A 12,377-nucleotide genomic window follows, 5' to 3' on the forward strand; every position below is an offset into this window, starting at 1 on the left:
TCAAACTGAATGTTTGTCTCTCTGCTCGCAGCTCGGTGTGTACGCTCCGCTGCAGTCTACTAGTAACTGAGTATTTTTACCTGAGTAAATGATGAGAACATTACTGTGTCAAAGTCACAGGGTCCTTCCTGTCTTCAGCTGTCCACATACTTCTGTCCATGTAGTGCAGCTACTGCTTAGTGTGTGTGTGTGTGTGTGTGTGTGTGTGTGTAGCTGCTAAATTTAGCCTCGGTGTGGAAAGAGAGAGAGAGGAAGTGAGGTTTGGTTGGAGGTGCGACAGGAAGTCATGACAGAAGGTTGAACTGGAAACTGCAAGAGACAGAGAGACATCTGAAGACAGACAGACAGACAGACAGACAGGCAGGCAGGCAGACAGGCAGGCAGACAGGTGTACCTGTCTCTCTGCCACTGTACAGGGAGTTGTCCTCCATCCCTTCGTCTTCGTCCACTCTGTTTCCTCTCTGCAGGCTGCCTCTCTTCACACTGTGCTCCGACCAGCTCATCTACACACACACACACACACACACACACACACGCACACACACACACACACACACACACACACAGGTGTGTCAGGTTCAACATGAGAAAGAATAAATACGTTATTTTATTTCTGTTACATTGGCGATCATACTCAGAAAGTTGTTTTATTTTGAAAAGCAGATTCTCTTTGAACATCATGCGTCTGTTCCTGTTGGCGTGTTTGACTCTAAAGAAGAAGTCCTCGAGCCAGCTGAGATGAGTGGAAAACAAACAGAGAGCTACTTTGAAAAGAAAAAAAGAAAAGGCCCAATGACGAGACGGAAGAAGAGCAGATGGACAACTGTCTTCAAGTTGGCTGATAAAGTGTCTGAACTGCAGCTGTGGAGACTGCGAATGACGGTGGCCTTAAAGTATGCTACCTCAGTACGTTACGGAGTAGACTGGAGTGTTTATGCACTTTGTTGTATAATTGTATTTTATTCCTGCGTAACCAAGCGCTCACCCCCCCGTCCATGAAATAATGTCTTATATTAAAACGGGTCTGTGGTGCTTAAAGGTTGGGGACCACTGGTTTAGGTGATTCTCCAGGCCTTCAGAATAAAAGTCTGTCTTCTCTGATTCTGTCGCACACACAGAGAAAGAGGAAGTGGAGCAGTGACTCGGGACTGTCGGCTGTCTGTCATCGTCCTGCTATTAATAACCAAACACACAACATCTCACATGAGAACACGGAGAGGTTTCCTCTCTGCTCAGCCGCTTTAACAGTTTCTATGTGCTTTTACTGTGAAGGGATCCTGTGTGATCATCGATCAAAGCTATCTGAATCTGAGCTGCAGACTAACTGATGGACAGAACGATCAGTGTTGTTTCAGGAACAACCCCCTTAGTGTCACAGCGGAGGAGACGAACAAGACGACAGAAAACACAGAAGCTGACTCTGTTTCCTCTTTAACTCTTCGTGTTACTGTCCACTGACCACCCCGTCATCTCACTGGCTGCTGCTCACAAAATGTCTCCGACCGTTTCCCCAGTGAGCATGTTTGACAGCTGAGGTAACATCTGGAGGAGCTCACAGTGTCTCTCTGAACAGCTCCACCTCAACACCTTGTCAGGACGGGTCCAGATCTCAGGCCAACTCCAGGGGGTCCACAGGTGGATCACAGGGGGACCACAGGGGGACCACAGGTGGATCACAGGGGGATCACAGGGGGACCACCGGGGGATCACAGGTGGACCACAGGGGGACCACAGGGGGACCACAGGTGGACCACAGGGGGACCACAGGGGGACCACAGGGGGATCACAGGGGGATCACAGGGGGACCACAGGTGGTCCACAGGTGGTCCACAGGGGGTCCACAGTGGGACCACAGGTGGTCCACAGGGGGACCACAGGTGGATCACAGGGGGACCACAGGTGGATCACAGGGGGACCACAGGGGGATCACAGGTGGACCACAGGGGGACCACAGGGGGACCACAGGTGGACCACAGGGGGATCACAGGTGGACCACAGGGGGACCACAGGGGGACCACAGGGGGACCACAGGTGGTCCACAGGTGGTCCACAGGGGGTCCACAGTGGGACCACAGGTGGTCCACAGGGGGACCACAGGGGGTCCATAGGGGGTCCACAGTGGGACCACAGGTGGATCACAGGTGGATCACAGGGGGTCCACAGGGGGACCACAGGGGGACCACAGGGGACCACAGGTGGATCACAGGGGGATCACAGGGGGACCACAGGTGGATCACAGGGGGATCACAGGGGGACCACAGGTGGATCACAGGTGGACCACAGGGGGATCACAGGCGGTCCACAGGTGGACCACAGGTGGACCACAGGGGGTCCACAGGGGGACCACAGGGGGTCCACAGGGGGATCACAGGGGGATCACAGGTGGATCACAGGGGGATCACAGGGGGACCACAGGTGGATCACAGGGGGATCACAGGGGGACCACAGGTGGATCACAGGGGGACCACAGGTGGATCACAGGGGGACCACAGGTGGATCACAGGGGGATCACAGGGGGACCACAGGTGGATCACAGGGGGATCACAGGGGGACCACAGGGGGATCACAGGGGGACCACAGGTGGATCACAGGGGGATCACAGGGGGACCACAGGTGGATCACAGGGGGTCCACAGGGGGACCACAGGGGGATCACAGGGGGATCACAGGGGGTCCACAGGGGGATCACAGGGGGATCACAGGGGGACCACAGGGGGATCACAGGGGGATCACAGGGGGTCCACAGGGGGATCACAGGGGGACCACAGGGGGACCACAGGGGGATCACAGGGGGACCACAGGGGGTCCACAGGGGGTCCACAGGTGGATCACAGGGGGTCCACAGGGGGATCACAGGGGGATCACAGGGGGATCACAGGGGGATCACAGGTGGATCACAGGTGGATCACAGGGGGATCACAGGGGTCCACAGGTGGACCACAGGTGGACCACAGGGGGACCACAGGGGGATCACAGGTGGATCACAGGGGATCACAGGGGGATCACAGGGGGACCACAGGGGGATCACAGGGGGACCACAGGGGGACCACAGGGGATCACAGGGGGACCACAGGGGGACCACAGGTGGATCACAGGGGGTCCACAGGTGGATCACAGGGGGATCACAGGGGGACCACAGGGGGATCACAGGGGGACCACAGGGGGACCACAGGTGGATCACAGGGGGTCCACAGGTGGATCACAGGGGGATGAAAGATTGACCTCCTGCAGACAGGAGAGCTGTGGTGCGTTCACGGTGCCTCTGTAAAGTCTGCTAATCTCAGTAACGGTTTGTGTACTGTCGAGTCAAACTGTGGTCAGAAGTTTACACCTTCACAATCACTGTTAGCACCTCCTGCTAATCACCTCATCATCATGTGACATCACACTGAGGTCGACAACGAATGTGTCTGTTGCAGGTAAACCACAATTCTGTCTGACTGCAACGCTTCATTCAGAAACATCAGCATCTGTCAGGGACGGCCGATAAGGTCGCTGATGTCATCCAGCACCAGAACCATCAGAGCGAGCGGAGCGTCCTTTCACCAACAGCACAACAAAGTCTCAGACTGCCAGTGAAATATATTTATATAGATTCCATCCATGTGGAGCCATGTCAACATTAGAGGTGGGTGCAATTCATTGATGTGGCGATGCATCGTGATGCATCATGTGACGATTTGGAATCGATTAATTAACGCTGATGCTTTGCCCGAGACTGGAACAAAAAACACCTAACTGGAACCTTAGCGCACGCGCCGCCCGGACTGTTTAGTGAGTGGGACCACAACAAATGGAGCAGTAATGTTAGTTTCTTTGTAAAATGGCAACAGCTTTAGCAGCAACCAAAGAGCGGCCGATTCTCTCGCCACCGGGGTTCACTGCAACCGTGTGGAAGCACTTTGGATTTTATGAGAGAGCAAACAAGACGACTGACAAGACCTACGCGATTTGCTCTTTTCAGTGTTTTCCGCCAATAGAGGGGGCTCTCCTGCAAGTGGAGCTTTCCCTGGTCAAACTTAAGTAGGTCAAAGTGCAAATGTTTACATAGTCATAAAATAAATATTTTGTGTCTTTGAAAAATACAAGTCAAATGTTCAAAAAACCTTGTTATTTACTTAATGAGTGTAGTTTTAGAGGAACTGAGTTAATTGATAGGCTATTTATTTACAAATGTAGCCACAGATGAAGACAAAATCAATCTTGTATGGAAAAAAAGCATTAAAAATCGCAATAATCGAATAATCGAAGCTCCCATAATCGAATCGTGAGGTACCCTTGTTGGAACACCCCTGGTCAACATCTTAATGTTCTCAGTGTTTTGATGGGATCCATGGTAACAGGATCATGTGATTGGTGCTACTTGTCCTTCGTTAATGACGGAGTGATTAATGAGTGACGTCATCCAGGGAAAACTACTGACACTATTATTATTGCTCCGCCCACTTAGCTAACGCTTCTCAAGCCTTCACATCCGAACAGCCCCAGTTTATCATGTTACAGGTCAGATGTGGCAACTGTATGTATTAGCATGCTAACATTAGCTACAACGACACTATAGCTAACAGTTGAAGAACTAGTTTGTGAGCTGCTAATTGTTTTACTACAGGTTAAACATTATTGAACAACATTCAAATGTCAGATCAGATATTAGCATGCTGATGTTAGCTTTGTCACCTGTTTCGGTGAGCTAACATCTAACAGTTGAGGAACTAGTTATAATTCACGGATGATTTAACTAAAGAACTGATGTTAGCATGAAGCTAAGTTTAAATATATTATGCTGACTGCAGGTGTGTGTGTGTGTGTGTGTGTGTGTGTGTACCTACAGGGAAGGCAATCTCACACAGTTTGTGTGTCCAGTCGTCCACCTGTTGTCTGTCTGCAGCGAACACGTAGATCTTCTCTGTGGTTTCGATCAGGAAGGGTCCCGTGTCTCTGGGACAGCCGTCCATGTCCACCTCAGAGACCCGGATACAGTCCACGAGACGGATCACCTGCGACACACCAACAGGTTCTGATCACTACATCAAAGAACAGCTGACCAGGGTTCAGTAAAGTTATCACTGTAAATGACTGTATATTACAGTATATTACAGTATATTACAGTATATTAAAGTATATTACCTTCTTGTTTTCTTGATGTTTGCGCAGACTTCTGTCACTCTTCTCAGCACTTCCTCCATCTTTACACTCAAAGAACTCCAGTCTGGAGATCGAACAGGAACTTTCTCTGTACAGGACGCACCACACACGCTTCCACCTCTACACACACACACACACACACACACACACACACACACACACACACACACAGTTATTGCTGTTGGTGGCAGCTGTGGAAAGTAACTAAGTACATGTACTCAGGTACTGTACTTTGCACTAACCCTCACTCACTTTAACTCCGGCCATCATCATGAGTACTATCACTTCTGATATCCACAGACATCCATGTTGTGTTAGCATTAGCATTAGCATTAGCTGTGTGTGTGTGTGTGTGTGTGTGTGTGTGTGTGTACCTTTCCAAACCTCTGCTGCTGCAGGTACAGCATCCCTTGTTTCCTGATGTCCTCCTCCATGATGACACTCCTCCTTTCTTCCCCTCTCACCTCCTTCCCTCACCTCCTCTTTTCCTCCTCCTCTTTGTGCTCCACTTTTCTCGATGTCTCCTCCTTTCCTTCCTTGTCTTGCGTCCTTGTCTTGCGTCCTCACCTCCTCCCCTCACCCTCCTCTCTGACTCTGTGCTTCCTGTTCTGGTTAAAGTCTCTCTCCTCTCCTCTCCTCTCCTCTCTCCTCTTCTTCTCGTCCACTGTCTTCTGTTTCACTCGTCTTCTTCTTCTTCTCTGCCTCCTCCTCCTCTTCCTCTCTGCTTGCCTTGTCTTTGCTCCTCTTCACCTCCTCTCGGTTGTGTTTGACGCTTTGTTTCACTTCTTGTTGGAAGCTTCCTCTTTTTCTCCTCTTCTGTTCTCCCTCCACCTCCTTTCTTTCTGTCTTCTTCTTTCTCCTCTTACTCCTCGTTAAGTCGTCCGACCTCCTTCAGTTTGAAGAGTTTCTCCTCTCCTGTCGTCCCGCTGAGGTTCACCTCCTCTCTCCTGTCCTCTCCTCCGTCTGTCTCCGTCTGTGGTGTAGTGATGTAGACGTTGAATGTGTCATCTCAGCTTCCTGCCTTCACTCTGTTGCAACACTGAATGCAGAACTCTGAGCCGGCAGTGTGAACCGGGCCTCGCTCGGCGTCGGCCCTCCCTTCCTTCAGCTCACACTTTTAGACTTTTATTCTGAGAAGTCTTCCTTCTGCTCTGACTTCATCTTCTGCTTTTCATTTTCAGCTTTATTTCCTCTCTCTCTCTCTCTCTCTCTTTATCTCTCTCTGGCTGTTCCTTCACAGGGTGCTGCTGTGTGGGTGCTCCTGCTCCCCCTGCTGGATCATCTCAGTAACATTCAGTCTGTAAGTCTGCAGACAGACTCACCCGGTAACAACACACCAAACCTTCAGCGTGTTTATATAAAAGTCCTGCATTCAAAACCTGAAAGTACTGAAGTCTGACCAGCAGAGTGTCCCGACAGCAAGAACTCACTCTGCAGCTCATTGTCTTATTCCATGTTTTACTTCATGAAATATATGAAAATATTTCAGCCCAAAGACGCTCGTTCAGTTTGACAGAACAAACCATAGATGGATTCCTTCTTCTAATTTCTGTCTTCTCTGGACAACATGTTCACTTTGTTCCCCTCACAGGAACGATTTGGACCTAAGGAGTCTGGACTTGAAGAGACTGGACCTGGGGAGTCTGGACCTGAGCAGTCTGGACCTGGGGAGTCTGGACCTGAGCAGTCTGGACCTGGGGAGTCTGGACCTGAGCAGTCTGGACCTGAAGAGACTGGACCTGGGGAGTCTGGACCTGAGCAGTCTGGACCTGAGCAGTCTGGACCTGAGGAGACTGGACCTGGGGAGTCTGGACCTGAGGAGTCTGGACCTGGGGAGTCTGGACCTGAAGAGACTGGACCTGGGGAGTCTGGACCTGAGCAGTCTGGACCTGAAGAGACTGGACCTGGGGAGTCTGGACCTGAGCAGTCTGGACCTGAAGAGACTGGACCTGAGCAGTCTAGACCTGAAGGGACTGGACCTGAGCAGTCTGGACCTGAAGAGACTGGACCTGAGCAGTCTGGACCTGAGCAGTCTGGACCTGAGCAGTCTGGACCTGAGCAGTCTGGACCTGAAGAGTCTGGACCTGAGCAGTCTGGACCTGAAGGGACTGGAACTGAGCAGTCTAGACCTGAAGGGACTGGACCTGAGCAGTCTGGACCTGAAGAGACTGGACCTGAGGAGTCTGGACCTGAAGGGACTGGACCTGAGCAGTCTGGACCTGAAGAGACTGGACCTGAGGAGTCTGGACCTGAAGAGACTGGACCTGAGGAGTCTGGACCTGAAGGGACTGGACCTGAGGAGTCTGGACCTGAGGAGTCTGGACCTGAGCAGTCTGGACCTGAAGAGTCTGGACCTGAGCAGTCTGGACCTGAGGAGTCTGGACCTGAGCAGTCTGGACCTGAAGAGTCTGGACCTGAGCAGTCTGGACCTGAGCAGTCTGGACCTGAAGAGTCTGGACCTGAGCAGTCTGGACCTGAGCAGTCTGGACCTGAGCAGTCTGGACCTGAAGAGTCTGGACCTGAGCAGTCTGGACCTGAGCAGTCTGGACCTGAGCAGTCTGGACCTGAAGAGTCTGGACCTGAAGAGACTGGACCTGAAGAGTCTGGACCTGAAGAGACTGGACCTGAGCAGTCTGGACCTGAGCAGTCTGGACCTGAGCAGTCTGGACCTGAAGAGACTGGACCTGAGCAGTCTGGACCTGAGCAGTCTGGACCTGAGCAGTCTGGACCTGAAGAGTCTGGACCTGAGCAGTCTGGACCTGAAGAGACTGGACCTGAGCAGTCTGGACCTGAAGAGTCTGGACCTGAGCAGTCTGGACCTGAAGAGACTGGACCTGAGCAGTCTGGACCTGAGGAGTCTGGACCTGAAGGGACTGGACCTGAAGAGACTGGACCTGAGCAGTCTGGACCTGAGAAGTCTGGACCTGAGCGACTGACGACGTGAGGCTTTACTCCTCGCACAAACCACACAGGCCGCCACAAACTCGCGCACATCTCTCACTTGCCCCGGACACCAGGAATGTTGCGGGAGAAACAGTAGTGTTCGATGAGCCCCAGGATGACAGTTGAGCTTGGAAGAATGCCCCCACTGGAGGACCTGAGACCGGACCTCCGCCGGGACAAACAGACGGTTAGGGGGGCCTGTGCCTGGATCAGGGTGGTTATGTTGGGCCGCCCACACAATCGTCTCGATCTCCCAAGTTGCGGCTCAAACGATCTGGGGTGGGGGCACGATGAAACCAGGGGCAGAGGGGTGAGTGTCACTTGAGAAAAGGCGAGAGAGTGCGTCCGGCTTCCCATTCTTGGACACGGAGCGGAAAGAGAGGGTGTAATGGAAACGGCTCAGGAAAAGGGACCAGCGGGCTTGATGGGAATTTAATCTTCGTGCAGAGCGTAGATACTTGAGATTCTTATGGTAAGTCTAAATGAGAAACGGCTCCTGGGTTCCCTCCAGCCAGTGTCGCCACTCTTGTAAAGCCAGAACCATCGCTAGCAGCTCCCGATTGCCCACGTCGTAGTTTCTCTCTGCCGCTGGGAGACGTCGGGAGAAGTAGGCGCAGGGGTGGAGCTTGACGGTTGTTGCGCTGCACTGAGAAAGGATAGCGCCAACGCCGGAAACAGAGGCATCCACCTCCACCACGAACTGGCGGGCAGAGTCTGGGTGCAGTAGGACGGGGGCTTGTGTGAATAATCTCTTGAGTCTCTGAAAGGCTGCATCGGCGGAGGGAGTCCAGGTGAAGGGAGTGCTGGCAGAGGTTAGCTGGTGGAGAGGGGCGGCGACCCGGCTAAAGTCCCGGATGATCCTCCGGTAGAAGTTGGCAAAGCCGAGAAATCTTTGGAGCTGTTTGCGGTTCACAGGGGTTGGCCATTCCTCCACCGCCTGGATCTTGACTGGGTTGGGTTGGAACTGCCCCTTGGCGATGATAAAACCCAGAACGCTGACCTTGGGCACATGAGACTCGCATTTCTCTGGTTTGACGAACAGCTTGTTGTCAAGCAGCCTCTGGAGCACCAGCCTCACCTGCTCAACGTGTCTCTCCATGTTCTCTGAGAAGATCAGGATGTCATCTAAGTATACAAAAACAAAGTGATTAAGCATGTCCCGCAGAATGTCATTGATTACAGCTTGATGGCTGGTGCATCTGAGAGTCCGAAAGGCTTGACCAAATATTCGAAGTGCCCCAAAGGTATGGTAAAGTCGGTCTTCCATTCGTCGCCCTCTCTTATACGGACCAGATGATAAGCATTACGTAAGTCTAGCTTGGAAAACACACAAGCGTGGCAGAGAGGTTCGAAGGAGGGATCGATCAGTGGTAAAGGATATCTGTTCTTGATTGTAATCTCATTCAACCCCCGGTAGTCTATACATGGTTGTAATGTGCCGTCCTTCTTACCCACGAAGAAGAAGCCTGCCCTGAGAGGAGATGAAGAGGAGCGAATGAGACTCGAAGCCTTGGCGGTGTTGATATACTCCTCCATCGCCTCTCTCTCAGGGCGAGACAGGTTGTTCAGGCGGCTGGAGGGGAGAGTGGAGCCGGGGAGCAAATCAATGCCACAGTCGTAAGGGCGATGGTGTGGCAGGGTCCGAGCTCGCTCTTTAAAAAACACCAGGGCCAGGTCATGATATTCTGGGGGCACAAGGGAACGATCCGGGGCTTTGGGAGGGGGCGCTGTCTGTCTCTTGTCCGTGGAGACGGCTGAACGTAAACAGTGCGTGTGGCAGAACGGGCTCCAGCTGGAAATTGACGCTGTTGTCCAGTCAATGTGTGGGTTGTGGAGCCATAACCAGGGACACCCCAGGACCACAGGGGAGCAGGGAGAGGGAATGACAAACAGCTGAATGTTTTCTCTATGGTTGCCCCAAATAGTTAGGGTAATGGAAGTGGTGCGGTGTGTGATGGTGGCCAACTTAAGCCCGTCTAATGCGTTTACAGTACGGGGGCTCTCGAGGGGCTCGACAGGGATGAGGGATTGTTTCACCAGCGACACGTCAACAAAATTATCATCCACGCCAGAGTCCACAAACACGGACACGGGTACTGACTGAAGAGAAAACTGGAGGGACGCAAGGAGGTTTGTACGGGTGAAAGGGCTGGGGCATGAAGATGTTCGGCTCACTAGGGTGCCCACTGTCAGTGGTGAGCCGACCCTTTTGGCAGAGCTGGACATTGTGCGAGGAAGTGACCAGGCTGGCCACAGTAAATACACAATTAGAGGTCTCTCCGACGCTGACGCTCCTCAGGGGTTAGACAAGACCTCCCCAACTGCATGGGCTCCTCCGGTGCTGCAGTGGGAGCTCTAGGGGCACTGGGAGAGCGAGAGGAGGCCGGAAGTTTGGGCGGAGAGTTGGGGGACTGTCTAGGAGGGCAGGCTAAGAGGGTAACTAGTCATTCTGCAGCTGCTGAAGGACCTTTCTCTCTGTCTCTCTCTGAGGCGATTATCCAGCATAATCACCAGGGCTATGAGTCGCTCTGTGTCTGGCTCCTCTCTGGCCACTAACTCATCCTGAAGCCCACGCCTAAACAAGTGACGGCTTGTTCCAGCCTGTCTCGGCTGCAAGAATACAAAATTCAATAGCATAATCGGCTATGGACTGAAAACCCTGCCGTAAAGAAAAGAACCTGCTCGCTGCCACTGAACCCTGAACTGGGTGATCAAATACCTTCTTCATCTCCCTCACGAAAGAAACATAAGAATCAAGAGTAGGAGACTCCCCCTCCCACAGTGCTGTTCCCTACTGCGCTGCCCTACCTCTCAGGAGATTCATAATGTAGGCTACACAAGATCTATCCATTGCGTAGCTACTAGGCTGGAGATCAAAGACATGCGAGCACTGTAACAAAAAGGTACTACAAGCTCCTATGTCACCAGAGTAATGTTCTGGGGGCGGGACAAAGGGCTCTCTGGTGTGGGGGTTGAACTGGGTCGGCAGCAGGAGGGTTACTCACACCGGCAGCGGAGGGCGAGGAGTCAGCTGGTGGCAGTCCGACCAGCCCGGTGACCTGCTGGCCCAGCTGGGAGACGTTGGCAGAGAGCGTGTTGAGGGCCTCCATGATTTGGTGGAGCATTTGGTCATGTTTTCCAACGAGGGCTCCCTGAGCGTTCAGAGCTTGCGCCATCGATGACAGGTCGCTAGGTCCATATTGTGGCCAGTTGATTCTGTTAGACCAGAGACACAAGGGGGACCCAGAAGCGGACAGACAACTGGTGCAACTACAACTGGGTAGCAAAGGGCGAGGTGGCTTGAGTCGCAGGGGGAGAGCGCTCAGAGGAGCGCAGCTCTGGAGGCAGGCTGTAGGCGGGGAGCTGGGCAGGCGATGAGAAGCAGAGGTGCGGGAGATCTGGACACCAGAGCGGGGTCAGTCGCGGGGCTGGAGGGCACTGAGGACAAGAGAAGGTGTAGTATGAGAACACAGGCGAAAATAGTTAAGCACAAGGAGATTTCTTGTCAAGAACGAGTCTATTGACTGAGCCATGTACCGCGTGGAAATCACGTAATCAACTGGCAGCAGGCCGCGTGTGGATCCTGGTCTTGAAGCCAGCCCTGCTGCAGGTGCGTGCGTGTGTACTCCCTCCTGAGACCGCCGACTCCGCCCAGCCTCCAGCGCACCTCTGTAAACGGAAAAACAAGCACAACCACCAAGCCAACTGCAGCATAGATCGTGAGACTTACTGCACAATTACTCTCCAGGTTTTCTATAAACTGACAGTGTTGGGAGTTAAGTGTTACAAAAGTAATGCAATTACTGTAATGCATTACTTTTTGCAGTAATGTAAGGCATTACAAAATAGTAATATTTTACTTGGTACAAATCTCAGTAACATGCGTTACAAAGCATTTTAAACCCAAAATTAAGTGGTGTGTTGTTCTTATACAAGTTCGCCAACAAGATTAGCAGAGGAGAAAAAAATCTGCACAAATGTTGACTTCCTGTTAGTGCGAGAGAACTATTGAGTGAGGAGAAGATGACTGCAGTGGCAGACAAGTTGGACTCTACATTCACGAGATGGACTGTTGTAGAGGATGAATACAAAATCCAGAAAGAAGAATCCACACAGAGACAGACGGGGATGAAAAAGTGGGTTCTGTTTATTCCTGCCGACCGAACGTTTGGACCTCAGCTGTTCACAGTTTCTTGGTGATGATCTGGAACACCAAAATGTCAAGATGATCTTTGCCTCAATGTTCCGTATCTTTCCTGATAATCATGTAAATCATGTAACTGTAACAGT

The 12,377-nt window shown here is 52.2% G+C and overlaps 1 protein-coding gene across 1 annotated transcript in view; it reads right to left on the reverse strand.

Moving 5' to 3' along the window:
- Positions 1-6,310, reverse strand: part of dok2 (docking protein 2) — a 12,759-nt gene extending 6,449 nt beyond the window's left edge. The window contains exons 1-4 of the mRNA XM_030415691.1: positions 5,519-6,310; positions 5,127-5,264; positions 4,829-4,996; positions 395-503 (exon numbers count right to left, since the gene is read on the reverse strand). Of these exons, the coding sequence (XP_030271551.1) occupies positions 395-503; positions 4,829-4,996; positions 5,127-5,264; positions 5,519-5,578 (475 nt within the window). The 5' untranslated portion in view covers positions 5,579-6,310. The remainder of the gene's footprint in view (positions 1-394; positions 504-4,828; positions 4,997-5,126; positions 5,265-5,518) is intronic.
- Between the last annotated feature and the right edge of the window lie 6,067 nt (positions 6,311-12,377).

This window comes from Sparus aurata, chromosome 5 (assembly GCF_900880675.1).
Source record: "Sparus aurata chromosome 5, fSpaAur1.1, whole genome shotgun sequence".
Taxonomy (NCBI): Eukaryota; Metazoa; Chordata; class Actinopteri; order Spariformes; family Sparidae; genus Sparus; species Sparus aurata.